The 22775-nt window shown below is 36.5% G+C and overlaps 2 protein-coding genes across 5 annotated transcripts in view; both read left to right on the forward strand.

The window, feature by feature from the left end:
- Window positions 1-8111, forward strand: part of LOC306869044 (vascular cell adhesion protein 1-like) — a 709597-nt gene extending 701486 nt beyond the window's left edge. The window contains exons 2-10 of one of the 2 annotated variants that reach the window (XM_079415616.1): window positions 3256-3507; window positions 3594-3923; window positions 4183-4404; window positions 5055-5321; window positions 5427-5756; window positions 5872-6111; window positions 6208-6435; window positions 6520-6768; window positions 6870-8111. In XM_079415616.1, the coding sequence (XP_079271742.1) occupies window positions 3256-3507; window positions 3594-3923; window positions 4183-4404; window positions 5055-5321; window positions 5427-5756; window positions 5872-6111; window positions 6208-6435; window positions 6520-6768; window positions 6870-7039 (2288 nt within the window). In that variant the 3' untranslated portion in view covers window positions 7040-8111. The remainder of the gene's footprint in view (window positions 1-3255; window positions 3508-3593; window positions 3924-4182; window positions 4405-5054; window positions 5322-5426; window positions 5757-5871; window positions 6112-6207; window positions 6436-6519; window positions 6769-6869) is intronic. The other variant, XM_079415615.1, reaches the window with a different exon arrangement.
- An 84-nt stretch (window positions 8112-8195) lies between these two features.
- The window catches only part of LOC306869048 (cdc42-interacting protein 4 homolog), a 34738-nt gene continuing 20158 nt past the window's right edge, over window positions 8196-22775 (forward strand). For all 3 annotated transcript variants that reach the window (XM_079415624.1, XM_079415622.1, XM_079415623.1), the window contains exons 1-2: window positions 8196-8463; window positions 20424-20539. In XM_079415624.1, coding sequence (XP_079271750.1) covers window positions 8440-8463; window positions 20424-20539 — 140 coding nt within the window. In that variant the 5' untranslated portion in view covers window positions 8196-8439. The remainder of the gene's footprint in view (window positions 8464-20423; window positions 20540-22775) is intronic.

Raw genomic sequence — 22775 nt, forward strand, 5'->3', positions numbered from 1 at the left:
AATGCCCCATAGGTTTTCTATAGGGTTAAGGTCAGGTGAGCTTGCTGGCCAATCAAGAACAGGGAATACCATGGTCCTTAAATCATACTGGTAGCTTTAGCAGTGTGTGCAGGTGCCAAGTCCTGTTGGAAAATGAAATCTGCATCTCCATAAAGTTGGTCAGCAGCAGGAAGTGCTCTAAAACTTCCTGGTAAACGGCTGCGTTGACCTTGGACCTCAGAAAACACAGTGGACCAACACCAGCAGATGACATGGCACCCCAAACCATTAATGACGGTGGAAACTTTACATTGGACCTCAAGCAACATGGATTATGTGCCTCTCCTCTCTTCCTCCAGACTCTGGGACCTTGATTTCCAAAGGAAATGCAAAATTTACTTTCATCAGAGAACATAACTTTGGACCACTCAGCAGCAGTCCAGTCAAGACGCTTCTGACGCTGTCTCTTGTTCAAGAGTGGCTTGACACAAGGAATGCGACAGCTGAAACCCATCTCTTGCATACGTCTGTGCGTGGTGGTTCTTGAAGCACTGACTCCAGCTGCAGTCCACTCTTTGTGAATCTCCCCCAAATTTTTGAATGGGTTTTTTTTTCACAATCCTCTCCAGGGTGCAGTTATCCCTATTGCTTGTACACCTTTTTCTACCACATCTTTTCCTTCCCTTCGCCCCTCTATTAATGTGCTTGGACACAGAGCTCTGTGAACAGCCAGCCTCTTTAGCAATTACCTTTTGTGTCTTTTCCTCCTTGTGCAAGGTGTCAATGGTCGTCTTTTGGACAACTGTCAAGTCAGCAGTCTTCCCCATGATTGTGTAGCCTACAGAACTAGACTGAGAGACCATTTAAAGGCTTTTGCAGGTGTTTTGAGTTAATTAGCTGATTAGAGTGTGGCACCAAGTGTCTTCAATATTGAACATTTTCACAATATTCTAATTTTCTGAAATACTGAATTTGGGACTTTCATTAGTTGTCAGTTATAATCATCAAAATTAAAGGAAATAAACATTTGAAATATATCAGTCTGTGTGTAATGAATGAATCTAATATACAAGTTTCACTTTTTGAATGGTATTACTGAAATAAATAAACTTTTTCATGATATTCTAATTTTATGACCAGCACCTGTACATGGCAGTTCTTTTCTTGTTCCATCTCTACCTATTTTATGAGCACTTTGACACACAGATAAGTTGCATCAGTGTGCAAATCAATTAATGTATAAGACACATTTTATCATTTCATTCAGAAATAATGTAAAATAAACGAAACGTTTACAAACATTAGAAACATGTTTTTATATTCCCTACACTCCACAAAAAGTCCTGTAAATTTAGCAGTGTTCAGAATAGAAAAAAGAACGGAAATATAAGTAAAAAACAAACACAAATTATAGTGGCATTCACTATAAACATATTATAAATGCCCAGTCTAAATATTTAAAGCGAAACTGAAACTAGCGGCGTGACTGCTGGAAAATGCACAATACAAACTCAAAACAAACTCACTTGCCTTTTCTCATTCATCACCAATCCTAATGTGTGCGCTTTGCACTTGACCTTGATTGCTTTATACAAGTCGCCTTGGAAATCGCAGCACATTTCAGATGAAAAAAACGCAATTTATAATCCAGAAAACAGTACTATATCCATTTTCATAAAAATGTGTGTGGAAAACAGAAGAAATCATATCTTTGCGAGATAAAACGACAAATTATTTCCATCTTTTCCCCACAAAATGACACTATGACAGCACCTGTGAGCAGGAGGATAACACTGGCATTTGTTCTGATACTGGAAAGTCTTTTAATCATTTTTAAAACAGTTCCAGTAGCCACAAGGCATTTTTAAAAACAAATGAACACTTTCACATTTTTAAAACATGTAACTTATTTACTATTGTGCCAGTTTTGTAGTGTATATAGCTATTTTGACTTTTTATTTTGTATTTGCTGTGCGGCTTGAACGCGGCGTCCGTCAAAAATAGACTAGGTGCCTCTCTTTAGTGAAGCCGCACGGAGAGCCGCTTCTGAAACGCGCCGCGGATCGACTGGAGCGGGCGCGATCAGCTCCAGTGGCCGCGTCGGAGCGGCGGCATGGTGTAAATCAGAGGTTATATACTGCACTACAGGCTACAGCCCCATTTATTGGATTTTACTGATATTGCATATTGGAACAACTGCCTCACGGACTGGATGAAAACGCCCGTAGTTTGCCCCCCTCTGCAGATTCGTATCATGTTTTTAAAAATCCCTCGCGGGCCGCCACAGGAGTGTTAGCGGGCCGTAGTTTGGACACCCCTGTTCTAGATATTTAACAGAATTTGTTACATCAAGCACCGTGATTTGAGTCTGTAGCAAAGTCATTTGGCCAAAGTCAAGCAGAAGTTCAGGTCCTACGGAAGTTCTAAGCGGCCATGCATTATTATAATTTTTCTGTCTTGTTTTCTCGTGATCACGACTTAATTTTCTCGTGATCTCGACATAACGAAATTTGTTTTGTCGTTATCACGACTTAATTTTCTCGTGATCTCGACATAACGAAAGTTGTTTTGACGTCGTTATCACGACTTAATTTTCTCGTGATCTCGACATAACGAAATTTGTTTTGTGGTTATCTGGACATAACGAAAGTTGTTGATCTCAACCTAAAAACCGTTTTCTCACGACGTAATTGTAGCTATAGTGAGAAAATCAGGGTCGCTATATTGTCTTCGACGATAAAGTTGCAGACCCGACAGCCTCCTTCTCAAGTGTCGAACACTTATGTGTAAGTCGTCAATCACTGACAGACACAGAGCTAAAATGTCCGAGTATGAATATGCATGACAAGTATTCTATCATGGATCAATGTAGTCGGTCACACACACAACACCTTCAATATTTGGGATGGTACTTATACCATATTTTTATTTTTATTATTTCAGTTTGAGTGAGTCCCTGATCAAAGTAAAAGCGAATACGATCATCCATGATGCTGCGATGATGCTGCTTCTATAGCATTTTCTCATGCCGAATACACAGAGAAAATTAAGTCGTGATAACGACAAAACAACTTTCGTTATGTCGAGATCACGAGAAAATTAAGTCGTGATCACGAGAAAACAAGACAGAAAAATTATAATAATGCATGGCCGCTTAGAACTTCCGTAGGTTACACATGTTTATATCATGACTCATTTTTATGAACTCTCATAATACTACCTTGCACATAGATTATTTTTATCATAATGCATTGTCTTTTTTTGTTCCCTTTGCAGACTACTGCCCCATTTCGTTCAGTACTCTTGATGTGGTGGTTGAATATGGAGCTTCATTTTCAGTGAATTGCTCCACCAGAAGCACCACACATCAATTTGTCTTGAGCTGGAGGGAATTTAATGACACAATGGAGGACAGGAAAGAGATCTCCAGAATTGTAGATCAAGTGACAGACTGGGAGATGAAACTAACGTGTTACATGCAGTCTAATGAAACACAGTGTTCACAGGATCTTCCAATTACTATTTACAGTGAGTTTTTTTTTTTCCTAAAACAAATTATTTTCTTGAATTCACTCACAAATGTGAATTTCAATATCATTGAAATCTATTTACAGAGACTCCAGACAATGTGTCCATCAGCACTGTGGATCACAGAGGACCAATGATGGAGGGAAAGCAGTATGAGCTCCAGTGTGACGTTCACAATGTGGCTCCTGTTCAGGATCTCACAGTCAAATGGTACAAAGAACAGACTCTGCTGGATCAAACCATCTTCACTGACACTAGCAAGACTCCAGTGACTGAAACTGTCACACTCCTGATCCGTCCAGACAGAGCTGATGATGGAGCTCAATACTGGTGTGAAGCAGAGCTGGATCTGGGAGCAGACGGACCTCAACCTCCTCCTACAAAAACATCAAATCCTCTTAATGTTGAAGTATACTGTAAGTTTATTATTGCTAAGCTACCCATATATTTCAGTTGATATTTCTGAATGGCCTTTTAGTGAAGGATGTGCAACTGTCCTATTTCATCACACAAAGAGATCTGCATATTAATTGAAATTATTTGATCAAATTCATTACACAGATAAATGAACACAGATAAAAAGGTTTCAGCTGTACAGTATTTTTAGTGATCTGTTAATAACAGCTGCTCATCATGATGCTGTTGTTCTGAGAAATGTATCTCTGTCCTCCTCAGATAAACCACTACACTCCAATTCAACAGAGATCATCATAAAAAAGGATCAGGCTACACTAGATTGTACAGTGAAGGCAAACCCAGCTCCTACATACACATGGGATCATCTGGAAGAGAAGATCAGCTCCTCGGTGCTCAACTCCTCCACACTCAGTCCAGGAAACTACACGTGCACCGCCACAAACGCTCTGGGAAGAGACAGCAAAGTGTTCATCGTTGAAGGTCAGTTTTGAATAAACACTAATCTGCCTCTTTTCCCTCAAGCAGTGTTAAGTTACAGTTTCTAATTTTTACATTCTTACTGTTCAAAAAAGTGCTGCAGTAATAACATATTTTTATAGGGATAGATAGATCACGCCGATGATCACAAGTATGACCCCTAAGAGAGGAATACCACAATGTTAAAAAATGTGTTGTTTTTTCATTCCACTGCCCTGCACCTCAAAAATTTTAACTCAGAAACATGTTCTGTGTGAAAGACCACTAAGGCAGTGCTTCCCAAACCTGTCCTGGAGGACCCCCTGCCCTGCACATTTTGTATGTCTCCCTAATCAGACACACCCAATTTAGTTCTTGCAGTCTCTACTAACGAGCTGATGAGTGGAATCAGGTGTGTTAGATAAGGGAGACATACAAAAGATGCAGGGCAGGGGGGCCTCCAGGACAGGTTTGGGAAGCACTGCACTAAGGCATCACTAGTTTTATTGCTCATACCTGTGAAAAGCAATTTAATTTATGCTTTGCATTGCCAAATATATGAAGGACTGTTGCACAGTACTGTATGGAGAGATGAATGCCCAAACTGATTTGTAAGTGATGCTGTTATTCTATGATAGAGCTTCATTGGTTTTCAATCACATCCTGTTCTATAGACAGTCAATGTCATGTTCAAATCATCCCACGGAGAGCTGTTGTGAGGTATGGTGACAGTGTTTCTGCTGACTGTAACACTTCAGTCCTGCATCAAGGGATGGGATGGGAAGCCAGTGAAGGAGCAGTGTCTAAGAACACAAACCAGAATCTGATCACATGGAGAGTGTCGGAACTGACAGAATGGGACATAAAGCCATTCTGCTACATAAACTATAAAACAGGCAATCAGGATCAGTGTCTTGTAGAGCTCCCAGTCACTGTTTACAGTGAGTTTCTCTGTTACTGATATTTTTTTCTTTTCATTCTCAGAAATATCTAATAAATGTAATTCATCACAGCAGATTTCAGAGTGTGTAAGTCTTCCTCCACAGAGACTCCAGACCGTGTGTCCATCAGCACTGTGGATCACAGAGGACCAATGATGGAGGGAGAGCAGTATGAGCTCCAGTGTGACGTTCACAATGTGGCTCCTGTTCAGTATCTCACAGTCAAATGGTACAGAGGACAGACTCTGCTGGATCAAACCACCTTCACTGACACTAGTGAGACTCCAGTGAATGAAACTGTCACACTCCTGATCCGTCCAGACAGAGCTGATGATGGAGCTCAATACTGGTGTGAAGCAGAGCTGGATCTGGGAGCAGACGGACCTCAACCTCATCCTACAAAAACATCAAATCCTCTCAGCATTACTGTATATTGTTAGTGAACAAAATATTGGTTAATGTCTCCACACATGTGAAGAAGCAAGAAGTTCTCTCAAAATACAAACAAATAAGTATGATGTTCTTATGTTTCTATGTTCTTCTTTTCCAGTTGCTCCACAAATTCAATTTTGTAGGGACTGGTCACCATTGACAGAGACCTCATTGGATTCATATCCTTTAAATTTATATTCTGTTGAGGGTAACCCTCGTCCAGACATCTCCTGGAGACACAAATCATCATCAGTCAATTCCTCTAGGCCTCTTGCCAAATATGATTCTGGCCAATATGAAATCCTTGCCAGGAATGACCTTGGTAATGTCATTTGTTTAATGAACATAACAGTCGAGTGTAAGTGTGAGAGTCCTTCAGGAACGTCTGCATTAAAACCTGATGTTTTGTGTCTCTGATTGTGTCTTTAAGTTGATTATTTTCTCCCTAAAATAGATCCTCCAGAACTGAACTGCAAAGAGAATTACGAAGTAAAGGAAAAAATACTCTTCCATTCTCCTTGCATAGCCGATGGATTACCAAAGCCTGACATCTTCCTCTACAAAAATGGAAAAATGATCCAGCGTGACTTTTATCCCAGTTGGAATGATAGTGGCTGGTATCAATTAATGGCACATAACCAACGCGGAACTATTAATTCTTCATTCACCATCAACATCCTACGTAAGAGAGAATGGTCTACAATGTATATTTCTTTAACAACCTTTGCCAACGAATTAACAAAGACAACTTCTACTTTTAACACAGATGCCCCAGTGTTTTATGACAGCCAAGAAAAATTTGTTGTGGGAGAAGACAGCAATATAATGCTAGAGTGCAACTCGACTGGTAACCCAGAACCTGAGGTGTGGTGGAGCTTCAAAAACAAGAACATCTCCAGTGGGAGGCGCCACATAAACATTGAGAGAGCCACGTCTACCAATGCTGGAGTTTATACATGCAGTGCCACAAATAAATTTGGACGCAGTGATAAGACCTTCATAGTGGAGATAAAAGGTTTGGGCTTTGAGTGTGAAAACAATATGATATTAAATGATAGATTTTTACAGCGTGATACATTACTGACTTTTTTGTTTTGTTGCTCTTTCCTTTTTTAGATCACTTTCCCAAATTTGTAATTATTGTATTGATATTGGTACTGCTTGTTTTAATCATCCTTTTGGTGTGGTTCTTAATGTGGAGAAGGAACAAATCAACAGGACATTATGAAATCCAGTCAGTGAAGCGGTATGAAATGCAGCCGTTAAGCAATGGGGGCCATAAGTAAGTTTTACCTCGTTTTAATAAGTTGAAATATGCATACATTGAAAAGACAATATACTGAACATCACTGAGGTTACAATAAATACATTCTATAAATATCTGCGGTGTAACGTGTGAAAGCTAATACTGTACAGCATGCACTTTTCACTTGTGTGACTAGGCCTATGGGTAATATTTCAGTAACAAGGAAGAATGTTTGAGATGATAAAGAAGTGTTTAAAACATATCAAGTTATCTTGTCACATGACAACAAAATGTTTTTCTGTATGTTGGTTATGGTTATTTGCTGTATAAAAGTGTTACATACAGTGTGTATTGAGAGATTATCAAATTTTGTTAAATATGTGAAAATACATGTTTTGTAAATTTTTTTTTTTTTTTTTTTTTTTTTTTTTTTTGATGATGGACAATCTCCAGGCCAGATATTTGTTTTCTATAATACAGGTTTGACAATACTTTATATGCATTTTCCTCCTTTTTAATCTGTATTGGGAGATGTTATATAAGTAAAATGCCTGTTTTTTTTTTTTTTTTTTAATTTTATAATAATGATGCAATAATGCTGTAAAGAAGTTTTTGAAATAAAACAGGCCTATTTTAAAACAATAATGAATGATTATATTTAGCAACTTATGCCTAATATATGTATAATACAATGCATTTTTGGAGCCTTTTAATAAGATCTTTTTTCAGTCTTTTTTTTAAGCCCCACAAAAAAAAAAAAAAGAGAACTTTTAATTCAACTGGACATCTCTTAAGACATTAAGACCCACAAAAAAAGAGACCTCTAAATTCAGAAAATTAATTGTATAGAGATATTCACAAGTCAAGTGTTATGTATTTTTATGTATTATATTGAATGGTTTAATAGATTCAAACACGTTATTTCTGACCCTTGTATGGTATGTGTATATATATATAGCTGTATAAAACAGCAAAATGCTTTGTATTTTCCTTATTAACAAAATGCATGTTAATCAATGAACAAAATGTTTTCAGCACTTATGTTTCTAGAAGCATTGTTAATGATTGTTACCGTGTGGTGTTAATAATTTAATAAAGGTCATGTCCTTCCTCTGTGTTTTTGAAGTTCTCTCTCACCCCTGCAGACAGGCAGATCTGAAAGCTGGAAACTGGATCCGGCGGCTCCTTTAAGAATTAGGGATCTGGGAGTGACGCGGCAATGAAATCCAGTTGATCCTTCTCTCGCTTTGCGACGAAAAGTATTTGTGTCACCGCGAAGTAGCTCGCGCTGGAGATCCGTCGCGATTTGTTCAGCGTTGCGCGTGAATGTGGGAAAAGATACGACTCGCTGTCTTTGATCCTATTTTGACATCTGTTACTCTTGTAAGTTGGGATAACTTTGCAGCCTAATAGAGTGGTGGAGTGCTAGGAGAGCTGAACATGGACTGGGGCACTGAGCTTTGGGTAAGTTATGTTTGGAGGATATACTTTTAATGGTTTATCTTTCATCCTTCTGTTCCCAGAAATATATTAAATGCAGTGCGATCCAAGATCTTCTCAACTGAATACTTGTGCGTAAATTAACGTGATTTATGAACAACCTGGAAGAGGATAAATGCATCAAAAGACTTTCTGGCAGATTGTTAAGCATATTTATGACCTAATTTTTCGAAGTTGTCAGTTGTCACCATTTAATTCGATTAATTGCCACGTTTAATATGAACATCCGCTTAAACTCAAAGTTGAGCAGAATCATAGCAACAACAACAACAGCAGCAGCAATATCACCGTTAACCGTAATCGTATCCGTCTAAACTCAATGTAGAATACTGAACTGTTAATATCTATCTATCTATCTATCTATCTATCTATCTATCTATCTATCTATCTATCGAAGCACTTTGACAAATGTAGAACTGGAGAAATAGAGTCAGCGCAAGTTTCTAATTGCATCATCATCACCTGTACTTCATCCTGCCTGTTTAAGTTGTCCCATTTCCCTGAGCGCCATCCCATAACGTCCCATCTGCACACAGATGTTCCCACCTCTTTTGAATAAAGGCAGATTTACACCGTCAGACCTTTCCATATGCCTGCAGTGTGTAAATGGAGCATTGCGCTGAAGTGGGTGGGGATTGTTTGACCTCGTTGCTGTCGCTCCCCCTAGGCCTCTGTCCGCTGTCCCCTTTCCATCTTCTACTGCACCAGCCTAATTAGTTTTGCCCTAATTTTATAAAAATGCATCATCCAGTCCACATAACTGTTTATTTTGGTGTTCTGCTTCACTAGAAAGTTTCCGTTTTCCGTGCTTTCTGAGGGACACCACTGCCAGCCAGGGAAGTTACAGTAGTTTCAGCTTGGTAGTAAACAGAAGTGAAAGCTGGGGTTGGTGAGGACTTGTTTCTCGGGTGTAGATGCTTCAGGCATTCCTGGTGGGAAGTGCGTGCAATGTTTCTCATAAGTCTAGCATAAGTCACTCTAAGCAATGTCTAACCTAATTGGTTTTGGTCGGGTTAGTCATTAAGTGGCATTCCCATGGCTACACAATGGCATCTGTCCACTCCTTTGCTGTTAATCCACTAGCTGTTTTTGGCAGCTCAAGATTTCCTTTTACTGATGAGAGAGTGGCTAATTTTTGTTGGTTTTAGTGTTTGTTTGAATTCTTTCAGCATGTCTTGAGAAATTCTGCACAGCAGGCTCCTTATTAAGTCATTAGAGCATGACGAAGGACAGTGGCATTTCGCTGTGGACTCCCTTATCGGGGAGGTTGCGGACTGGTACTCTCTGCTCAGGCTGGGAAAATAGCTTTGCGTTAGGGGAAGGAGGAGTTAATGATGGCGGAAAAGTACAAGGGAGGGGTCAAGACTGGGCTGAATACAATGATACAGATAAGAGGAACCCTGCTGTAAATTATGCCCAGGACTTTTTTCATCGCTTCAATGGATGTTTTCAAAGGGGATCTCTTTTGGTTTTAATATTGTGATGATAGCAGTTGGTGTGAAGTTTGATTGAAGCCACCACTGATTCAAATCTAAGGGAGTTGTTCTAGTGTATATCCTAGGGTAAATGTACCTATTAAGCTCACCAAAATCTACATTGAGGCATTTTTAGTGCACAAGATATTGGTTTCAGTACAAAAAGTTGTTAAAATAAAATATTAATCTCTCACACAAAAATATTTAATTTTATTTTAAATGAAAAAAGCATTTCAATTAAGATATACATCATTAAATTAAAAAAAGTCTGGCTGTGCTTAATGGGTATATTTTTATACCCTTTAATCACACCCCTGTTCCCATTTAAGCTCACATCATGTTTTATTAAATTCTTGTTCATTTTAAAGAAAAATATTAAAGAATAATTGTAAAAATATATATTTTTTGAAGGTACGAAATCAATCACAAAAAACCCCACTAAGATCAAGCAACAAGGCATTCAAGTCGATCAGTTATTTATTCATAGTGAAGTGTCATCTAAGCACATTGCAACATCTATACTTGTCCACGTTCAGCGAAGTAACAAATTAAAAAATCAAATGAAACAAACATATAATTAATGGGGATGAACACAGAAACTAGCCTCATTATGAAACCTCTTTTTAAATGGATGTTAACTTTTATATATATAGTCTCTTAAGGCTGGAGAACACTACATGATTTTTCCCCTGATTTTCCACAGATGTACAGTCTGGAGAAGTTGATGCTAGTTGCCAAAGATTAGAGCCAGTCTGCACATTTGAGTTGACAGAATCCATAGAAAATCAATTAACTTAATATTTAAAGTCTGTTTATGAAGTATTTACATAGACGTTCAATGTGGAAGAGCTTAAAGAGAGCACACTGAGCTTAATTGGAGCAGCAACAATTTTTTATAAATGTCATGTAATATTTATTAAAATGACAGGATTTGTGCTAAATAAATAGTCTAGGTCATGTATTACGTTGATACATATTTTAATATGAACAACTATTATTAACAATATCTATGAAATTATACTTTTTCTTATTGATGCCACACTGAAGCTGTGTGATTTTCATAGTAGTGTACCCTTTAAGCTCACCTTACAATAATATAAAATCTTTCAAAATTACAGCACTGTAAAACCACAGACCAGCAATAAACTGTCAATTTATAATATTATGGATGTAAAAGTACAAGCCAGTAATGCCTGTGAAGTAATATGTTAGCGTAGCACACAATCTTATACAGCTAGTCAGCTAACGGTGCTCTGTAGCATCAGCGCTGTGTTGCTAAAACTATCTTTTGGATCTAACTGTAATTATTTCCCACATCCAAGTTCCAGGTTATAATATGCAAAAGTCTGAACATTAATCTCTTAATTTTACAATAAGTAGTGAAACTAAACCAAAATAAAGGCTTAAACATCTAAAAAAAAACGCACATTTAAGCGGTTCCTCTTTTGGTGAAAGGTTTTAGACCGCTTTCAAAATGGCCGGTAGACAGAGTGAACACATGGAGACTCATATCTCAGTGTGCAATGATCTGATTGACTTGAAATTATAGGAGGTTTATAGTAACAAACATATCAATTAGTTAAGACATCAAGTAGGATAGTACATTTATTTTTTCTTTTTATAATCTGATCTCAAAAATGGAAGTGTGGGTACGTTTGGGTACGTTTGCCCTACATTAAAGTTTTTGTGTATTTGGTGTAATGCAATGTGTTTGTGGTTTAAGGTTAAAAAAACACATTATTTTCCACATACTGTACATTATTGTTGCTCCTCTATGCTCCACCTTTCTGAAACGCGTAGATTTTTACAAAGCTCATCGTTCTGAGAAGCGAGGTGTGCTCTGATTGGGCAGCTATCCTGTGCGTTGTGATTGGCCGAATACCTCAAGCGTTGTGATGGCGTGTCCCGACGCGACGAGACAAAAACATTAAAACCCATTATAAACGAGGCATTTGTGATCATAGAAACGACAAACAACAAGCGCTACTCTACACAGCTCAAAACTCGTGTTTGAATAGTCAGTGGCAAATTCTTTAAATATGAAAACATACTTACAGGCTGTGAGTCAGAAGTGCCAGACTGTCCTTGCAAAGTTGGAATTGCCCCACTTTATAGAAACAAACAGCCTTTGTGCACAGCGGGCGTTGTAGGCTACTCTCCCAGGCTCAGGAAATAACGTTAGTCCTCTGTAAAATGCACTGCACACACACTAATATTTGGGTTGAACTGTTCTGGAACAGTGTTGTAAATATAACTTCTAGTTGTGTCGTCTTTTGGAAGCCCAAACAAATTAGCTTCGCTTTCACAACGACACACAGCGTCTCCAGGACATGGCGCTAGCGACAGCAACAATACTACAGCGAGAATAAAAATCACACACTTGTTCTTTGCGTATTGTCTACATTTGGGCGGTGTTATGCAAATCTTTCCACACAATGACGTAGACATGTGGGGGCGTGTTTAAATTAGCCGTTTTAGGGGGGAGTGGACAAGCCTTAATTTTTATAAAAGAATATCTCTTTGGGTTTGAGACTTTAGTCTTTGTAACTTTAGGGATCTTATCTATGCACAAACAGCTTGTAACACTCTTGAAATGCTAAGAAAACTTGAAATTGCATCCTATGACCCCTTTCAATGGACACAAAAAAAAATAATATTTTAGAAAATCCAAAGATTTCCCAAAGTCTTATGAATTTGGATAGATGAGGGTTAGTAAATGATGACAAAATAAAAAATTATCAACAAATTGGATGAACTAATCCTTGAACACTTAATTTCATCATGTGAATTTCATGCAAACAATCAAGAAATGCCTTGGTTATACATAAATTATATAAGCTATTGCATGAAGAACATTTTAGCCTATTTTTAAGACAATTCAGGTATTTTAAAGCTTATTCTCTCTAAACTCTCAGTAGCCTACTGTAATGCATAAAATGTATGCATTTAATTTATAAATTAATAAATAAAATATCTTAAATGCCATTTTTAATAAACATTACAGTTGTATATGATGTGCTGAATTTAATTGATGCAGATTTTTTTTAAAGTTCAACACTATATTTACAGTAATGAGAATAAGATTTTTATTTTTTTTGCATTATGATAATGAAAAACTTTTAATTGTAATGATTATAATTGTAATATTTCTTCTCATTTGTGGGTATTAACATTTATTGGGGACATACCTTTTTTTTTAACTGCATTGGTATTCCGGTTTGTCAACACAAACATTTCCGTACAGATTTGCTGTATAAGTATTTGTATACAAACAGAAGCTTAGCTTGTGATTATTGTCGACATAAACAACTGCCTCTTGAGGCTTTGTTTTGAATGAAGTTGAAAAGCACTCTATATTTGCAAGTGAGTGGGTTGTGAGGGGGTAGGGAATTCTTCTCTTGTTCTATATTAATGGACTCCATTTTGAAGAGAGAGCAGGAGTAGGTGGAGTCAGGACATGGCTTGGCTTGTTAGGAATGTCATCCCAAAGCACCTCCCTCCTTCCCACTTCAAAACGCATATCTAGGTCCAGGCCGATGGAGGTAGCACTGAGGGGGTGGGGGATGTTTTAAGATATCAGCACTCTTAAATGGTCAGGCCTGTACTTGAAATGTAACACACTTCCCCACCAAATAAGGAACTGGTAAAAGGGAAAAATACAGCCAAACTGTTTCAAATATTTTTGTTCTTTGGGAAAATGCTGTCAAATGTTTGACAAATTAGTCCCTAGGTCTGTTTTTGTTTTGTTTTGGGCGTGTTGTAGGAAATAGCATGTGATATTCATATTTTTGTTCAGCACCACTGAAATACAGCAGGAAGTAGAGAAGACTTCCACTTCCTGTGTACTGTCTGCTCAAACGCTTGTGGCAGGATGAGTTTAAAGCCCTGAGGAACCCCCTGCCTCCCACAGATAACTTTATAGGGTCAAGGGTTGTGAACAGGCAGTGAATCTCTGGGCTGTTCTCTGTGTGGCCAGATGCAGGCCCTTTCACGTAACTCACATAAGCATTGCAGATGGCATGATATTAGTATTAGTGACCTTGGACCACTAAACCAGTCATAAAGGTGAAAACCAGTCATCTGAAAGCTGTTCGTTAGGATAGGACAATATTTAGCCGAGATGCAACTATTTGAAAATCTGGAATCTGAGGGTGCAAAAAAATCAAAATATTGAGAAAATTGCCTTTAAAGTTGTCCAAATTAAGTCCTTAGTAGGGATGTAACGGTACACAAATATAATGGTTCGTTACATACCTCAGTTTTAAAGGGGTCATCAGATGCAACATTCACTTTACAAGTTGTTTGAACATAAATATGTTGGAAGTGTGTGTACACATCCATCCTATAATGATAAAAATCCACCCAGTATTTTTTTTTTTTAAATCCCCATTTTAAAATCCCCTTTCTCAAATCAAGCTGTTCTGAGATTCCTGTCAGAATGACGTAGTTCTGCGCAGACCGCTCCCACGATAATTGATTGACAAGACTGTCTTACCTTAGACCCGCCCTGAGTAAGCTGAGAGCTGTCCGCCATTGAGTCGACTTCGGTGCAGGGGAAGACAAGATGTCTCCGATTAAGCGATTGAGGTGTTTTGTTGTTGGATGTAATACTGAATATAGCAGTCGTCATTTACTCCCGACATCTGAGCCACTGAAGACGCAGAGGATTAACGGTACTTTAGTTTTGAAGGGAATGCGCCGATCCCGATCTGCCTAAATGCATCTATGTTCGCACGAATCATTCGTGATCCAGCTTCATCTACAGAAGTGAGTATAAGGTTTTTTAAATGAATCTTTGCAAATCGCCTTTCCTAATAATGTGCTAGTTAGCCAGTTTCGCGGCTGAAGTTTACAGTCTGTTTGTCACCCCACGGAAGAGAGGTGCGGGGTCAGCAGTGCTCGTTAGCATTTAAAGCAACATGGCAAACTAAAAAACGGTTTGCTGAAGACAGAGCTGATTTTGACAGGGTAAAAAAGGTGTTTTTTACACTACCATTGAGAAATTTTAACCAAGTATGTTATAGACTTTTCATTAAGACCCTAAAGAATCATGTCAGCTTGTGCAAAAAACGGGCATCCGATGACCCCTTTAACATCACGGTTTGGTATGATTTCGGTACAGCAGTTGGAAAGACTTCCGGTTCATTAGCCGCTATAGGTAAATAATGAGGAGAATAACAACGTGCAGTAAACGGTAAAACTGTTTGCACTACAAACCAGTGTGATCATAATTAAGATAATACATTAAAATAATATGATACGACACATCAATTTTCAATATAAAGAAGCAAAACGAACAGCTATATCAGTTTTGTACAGCTATAAATAGCTGGATGAGGATGAAACCGGAAGCTAGAATTTACAAATGGCCGCACCCATTTTTACGGCAAGAAAAAGACGGATAGTGAGCCCGTTTTACATTATAAGGTTACATTTAGGCCTAACTACTTAATCCAAACTTAAATTGAATTACTAATTATTTTTAAATAGATGATCAACACTCAACTTGAACACTCAAAAGAAAATTGTATGCAAACATGTAATTTGCACATAATGCAGTTTTTAAATTAACTTATAAATAATACAATTTCTAGGCTATTTGTTAAAATATAACACACAGGCTGTCATAGCAAGTTTCATAACAGATTAATCTAAACATACATTAAATAATTAAGACTAACAGGTTTAGTAAAATATAATGAGTATATGGTGTAATATTTCGCGAAATGCTCCTCTCTAGACTTCATTTCTCTAGTGAACTAATGAGTTGTGGACACTGATGACTTGCTGAGGTAAATGAAATGCTACGTGACATTTTATTTCCACGCTGTTTTATTGATGTCTTTCCGCAGTTGAAACACTGATTGAGCAATTGCATGAGATGTTCAGTCATGTTTATTCATGTTAAAACTAGTAGTACCGAGGAAGGAATGATCGTGTTCACTTGCGCTCCGCTCAGCACAAGTCTGCGGCGCGTCATGACTCCGGAGCTGATCGCGGCCGCTCAAGCCAATGCTTGTGTTGTTCATACCAGCACGTTTCTGAACCGTCCCAGAAGTGACTCTCAAGACATTTATACAGCGATCTGTCATGCCACATCAAAGACCACATGAAAACTCCATTTATTATTTGAATTTCCTGAAAAAGATAAAAATAAAATACTGTATTCGTTCGCTACTCATGCGTACTGAACCGAAAGACCCGTACTGAAACGGTTCGGTTGGAATACGTGTACTGTTACAACCCTAGTCCTTAGCATTGCATATTACTAATCAAAAATTAAGTTTTGATATATTTACTGTAGGAAATTTACAAAATATCTTCATGGAACATGATCTTTACTTAATATCCTAATGATTTTTGGCATAAAAGAAAAATGGGTCATTTTGACCATGTATTGTTGGCTATTGCTACAAATATACCTGTGCTACTTATGACTGGTTTAGTGGTCCAGGGTCACATTTATTAATTGATGCCAAATATTTGTGTGTACTGTATAATGTGACGATAATATTCCGAATGTCATCATATCTGTTGAAGCACTTGATGATCACAGCGATGCAGGATTTCTATGGTCATGGAAAACCTGGAACCTGGATTTTCAACTTTTCATCAAAGCACAACACATTTTAATAAAAACTCATAGAAAGTCTTAAAAAAAAATCTGAAGTAAATTATTTTTTTTTTTTGAATAAATATACAGTAAATATACAGTACCGTAAAGTTTGGAACAAAAAAGTTTGGATTAAAAAAAAAAAAAGAGGACTCACCTGCATTTATTTGAAAAAGTCAGTGAAAAAGTAGTATTATGAATTATTAAAAGAACTGTTTTCTATTTTGGTGTGTTAAAATGTAATTTCTTTTTTGTGATGCAAAGCAGAATTTTCAGCATCATTACTCCAGTCTTCAATGTGTCACATGATCTTTTAGAAATCATTCTAATATGCTGATTTACTACTTAAGAAACATTTCTGATTACTATCAATATTGAAAATAGTTGTGCTGCTTAATATTTTTGTGGAAACAATTTTGTGACTCACTAACATTTAAAAATGTGGGGTAAGATAAAAAATAATAAATGAATAGTTTTATTTGCAATCACAGGAATAAATAACATTTCAAAATATATTAAAACAGCAAACATTATTTAATATTTAGTAATAATATATTTAAAAAAAAAATTGACTGATGCAAATAAATGCAGCCTTTGTGAGCATGTGGACTCTTAATAATTTCAAACTTTTGACCATCACTGAAAAAAATGCTACTAAATTGTTTAAGGTAAGTGATTGCAATCAATTTATTTGAGCTACATTTAAATAAACACATTTAGTCGAAAGTTAGCCAACTAAATTTGTTTATTTAAATGTAGCTAAAATAAATAGATTGCAATCACTTACTTTAAAATAAATGTAGTAAATTCAATTTATAATATTTTCCAGTTTATTGTTTTTATTGTTTTATTGAAAGGATCCCCATTAGCTACAGCCGTGCTGCAGCTATTCTTCCTGGGGTCCTAAAAAAATATATATACATAAACAAAAAAAATAATAATTAAAAATACAGAAAAAAATAAATGAAAAAGATAAAAATACAATAATAAGTAAAGCAAATAAAAGTAAAAAGTATTTTACAATACATACACACATATGCATACACCTACGTACACACATGTATATACACATATCAACGTACATATGTACCCTCATACGGGCATGAAAATACACACATACGAAAACGTATTCATACACACGCATATAAATATACCCACACATGTGCATGTACACACATATTCACACACATATATAAATATAAACAGTCAGATGTATTATTTTGATAAATGCTGTTCTACATATAATTTAAATTTATTGACATTATTAGTAAGTATGATATGCTTTGGCAGTTTATTCCATTCCCTCATACCTCTAAACATAAGTGTTCTTTACAGCATTTGTTCTTGCTATGGGTAAGGTAAAGTTGCCATTAGTTGCATGTCTGGTACTGTACTGATGATTGTCTACACTGAAAAAAAGATGCTTGAACAAAACAAAAGGCAATTTTGAAATGGAAATGTTTCTTATGAAAATTAATAGTGAATACAACAGTCTATCTTTGGCCAGCAACCAGTTAAGATCTTTGTGCATTAGTATAATATTTCTCCTATAGCTGCACCTAAGTGCTACACGAGCAGCTCTGTTCTGTAAACCTTCATTTTCTATTCTCTATTCCAGTGATAAGTGCATGTAATATATATATAATATATATATATATATATATATATATTATACACACACACACACACACACACAGTCATTTATATACACATTTTATTTTATATTATATTTTATAATTTATGTGCACATAAGAGCATTTAATGTTACAATTTGACAGCTTATGGGCATTAAGTCTAGCAGTTTCTGTAGAAACTGCATACTCTTCCATGGGCTGTCTGCTCTTCCTCTTTTTCACTTTCTCTGTTCTCAAATTAGTTTGATTGATTCCAGTGAGGAAGCTGGTATGGCCAGGCCATCACTTTACATAATCTGATGCAAGTGAAAAACGTGGACCTAAGATAATAACTTGGTGTTTCTTTAAAAATAAAGATCAGAAAGAGGTTATAAATCAACTACCTGGAACCAAAAAGCTAAAAAAACTGATTAATCTTTATGCCGCTAAGTGACCAAATCTCTGTGGTTTGCCCATTTACTGGTGTTTTCTGGTTCATATTAGCTGTTGTGCAGTGTTTCAAAATCTGAGGAGTGTTTTTTTTTTTTTTTTTCTTGTCAGCCATGTATCTATTTAGACCAGCGTTTTTAAAGGGTTATTAAATACTATACTACATTTTCTGTGACATTAACCGAGATTTTCTGCACATTCAATCCATGTTCAATTCACATTTATTTGTATACAAATAAACATTAACGTTTTCTACATTGTGGAATACACCTGGAGTAACTGAGGAAAGCACCTAACAGGTGTATTCCACAATGAAGCGCTTTTCAAGTCGTTGCAAAGCAGCTTCACAGAAAATTAAGGTTTATACATTATAGGAGTATCTTATCGGTGGAGGCTATGTCAAGGTGATGTATATATGGCAGAAATGTACAGTAAAAAATATTGCAGTTAATGACAAGTAATCAAACATTCAGTGAACACTATTAACAGCTATTTTTATATGTTGTGATAAGACTACCAAAATTTGGTAGTTTTGTAAACTGGTTCAGAGTTGGCATCATCTTAAGTCATCTGAGGGGTTGGCATAATTTCTTCTGTTGTGTTTGGTCATCTCAGATCTTTGTAAGGGTTGGATCCAGACTCAAGCTTGTGTAATTCCTAGTTCCCTCAGGATGCCAATCCTGTAGCAGAAACCGAGAAGGAAATAGAGAAAAAATAGCCTAGCTCTTCCAGCCAAGCAAAAAATTGTGTGTTCAACCCAAGCAAAGAATGATAATGTTCATTTGATCAGATATAACTGAAGTACATGGTTATGAGATACATTATGTGAATGCTTGGCTAAAGAGATGTGTCTTTAATCTAGATTAAAGTTATCAGGAAGGCTATTCCAGAGTTTGGGAGCCAAATACGAAAAAGCTCTACCTCCTTTAGTGGACTTTGCTATCCTAGGTACTACCAAAAGTCCAGAGTTTAGAGAACATTATAGCCCATCATAGAGAACATTGTTAGCATTAGTTTATAAAGGTTAATAATGGATTTTATTTTGCACAATTTTTATCTTCCAGGTTTAAAATCTATAGTGTTTCAACATTACAGGACATCGATGACATGTCATGTGTCATAATTATTCAGACTGTGTGTCCTATGATGCTGAGCTGATTCGCCAGTTTTTTGGCTGACAGGTCATGATTTTGAGAGACTCTTTATCCAGAGATTCTTGTGTTATTTCTTAGTGGTACATTTCTTATATTTTTCACATACTTTTTACACACTCAATTCATGTTTCTTACAAATGTAGTGGAAAATACTTATATGGTATGGCATGGTGAAAATCAATACAATGAAAGTGTTATGCCTCCCTATAATAATTTGTGACCCTGGACCACAAAAGTAGCACAGGTATTTTTGTAGCAACAGCCAACAATACATTGTAAAGTGATTTTGAACTTCATTTGGACAACATTAAAGGCGATTTTATCAGAATTTAGAATTTTTGCACCCTCAGATTCCACATTTTAAAATAGTTGTATCTCGGCCAAATACAAAAACCATACATCAATGTATATATCTCAATTAAAAAAAAAAAAAAGACCTTTATGACTGGTTTGGTGGTCCAGGGTCACATTTCATAAATGTTAACTATTGTGAGAGGAGCAACAGCTACCTGTAAAAGAATGAAGAGTGAAGTCAGACCACCAAATTCAAATGGATCTGGATCAGTGTCTGACTTTTTTGATGTTTATTTGAGGGCTTAGTCTTGATTTTATATTACAGGACCAATGTGACATCATTGATAAACACACACAATCTGGGCTGGACCTGGTGGACAAATACGTGAAGTTTGTAAAGGAGCGAACAGAAATCGAACAGAATTATGCCAAGCAGCTAAGGTAAGAGATTTTAATATCTAGGAGATCCAGTTTGTTCTGGATTTGCTGTGTGTTAGTGTGTACATGTGTATGCATGCTGGTGTGTATTTTTCCAGAGCTGTCTGATTGTGAAATATTCGTGTCTTATGACTTATTTGGGGCAGAACTGAACTTGTTGGCACCTCTGAGCTGTAGCGTTGGCCTCGGCCCCAGAGGATAAGTGCATCCGCGCGTGCACACCTTCTCATTCATGACTAGGCCTTGACACTCGCTTGATATCTGCCAGACTATTCGGAGTTCCACCCGCTACCTCTCTCTTTCCTCCCTCCTGCTGTGAGAGAAGAGAGGAAGTGGGAGCAGACGAGCATATGACTGAGGGGATGTGGATGGATAGAGTGAAAGCAGCTTAACATTGGCGTCTGCCTCTACTTCTCATGTGCAGACGAAGAAAATAAATGCAGCCTGGTTTTGAGTATGATGGCCTTCCTTTTTTAACACGTTTCATTACTTTCGTTTTGTAGTCAAGCTCTTTTGATTACGCCATTGTGATTTGGTTAATCGAAATTGAAACACACCACGGTATTGTGTAAGTCCATGCTTCTGTCTTTAATGACCGTGACAAATGGCAGGACATTTTGCATTTTGTCAATAGCTTGGTTTATGGGTCAATGACAGTAAAGATTTACAATTTGAATTTATGTTGGCTTGGTTTTGGATTAACAGTATTTACCTTTTTCAATTAAAGTTTACATTTAAATTGAAAGTAAACCAAAAATAAAAATTCCATTGCACATATGAAGATATTTTGAAGAATGTTGGTAACCAGAAAGTTTTGGTTCCCATTTATTTCCATTGTATGGACAAAAAATACAATGGAAGTCAAAAGGAACCAAAACGTTTTGGTTATTCACATTCTTCAAAATATCAGTCACACATTTTTTTACAAATATCCTCAATTAAGTCATAAAACCACACACCACATAAATAACCTTTTTTATATGTATGTATGTATGTATGTATGTATGTAAATGTATGTGTGAGTATAAAATATAAAATATTAGGGCTGTCAGTTTAACACATTAACTTAAAAAATAACGCAATTAAAATATTTAGCGTTTTTGTCTTTGTGATAAGCGATATCACACGATTGCTGTTTTTGTCACGAAGATATACACATATACATGCATACATACTCGGCCACTCAAACGTTTGGGTAAGTAAGATTTTTACCCCCGGTTTCACAGACAAGGCTTTAGCCGAGTCCTAGACTAAAATGTAAGTCTGAGCTGTTTCAGCTGAAAAAAATCTTGCACTGATTAATCTTAAAATATATCAATGCCTTTGTTTTGTCTCAAGATGGACACCAGTAATGTTTTTTTCTAAGGCACATTTATGAAAATTACTTAGATGTCCTAATTGAACTATGTCCTGGCTTAGTCTAAGCCCTGTCTGTGAAACCAGGCCTTAATGTTTTTTAATAGAGTCTCTTCTGTTCATCAAGGCTGTATTTATTCGATCAAAAATACAAAAAAAACTGTAATATTGTGAAATCTTATTGCAATTTCTAATATTGGTTTCCTATTTTAATATACTTTAAAATAGAATTTATTTCTGTGATGCAGCGCTGAATTTTCATCAGCCATTACTCCAGTCTTCAGTGTCACATGATCCTTCAGAAATCATTTTATAGCCCGATTCGGACGGTAATTGTTTCTCATATGGATGTCTGTAAAAATAAATTTACATATCACCTCGGTGATAAAACTCATGGATGCGGATGGCGATTTATTCACAGCGGAGGAGTGAGTTCTGAGTGAGTGATCCTACAAACCCGGGAATGCACTGATCACGTGGCCAGTCACGGTATTTAAAAATACTTATGTAAAACCTATTCTTATTATTCCAAGCATATTTTATAGTATATAATCCTATTTATTATTTGATTAAAATCTCCTGTTTAAAAATAGGAAAATAAACGCACTATAGTTTTAAACACGATCTGTTTATAATACACATTTTAAAATGGTATTGCATACCTGCTTCTGCCATAATAAAGACCCATTTCGAATGTTTACGTGCTTTTCTTCTCTTTCTGCTCCCAGTCGCTGTGGTGAAGTTATGAAGTAGGGATGCAACGATTATTAGATTTTGCTGGTACGATTATTGTCTGATGAATAATCACGGTTTTACGATTATGACGATTATTAGGCATTTATTCATTTCCCAACATTAATAATGTATAAAATCACATGAACAC

The sequence above is a fragment of the Barbus barbus genome, assembly GCF_936440315.1.
Source record: "Barbus barbus genome assembly, chromosome: 4".
Taxonomy (NCBI): Eukaryota; Metazoa; Chordata; class Actinopteri; order Cypriniformes; family Cyprinidae; genus Barbus; species Barbus barbus.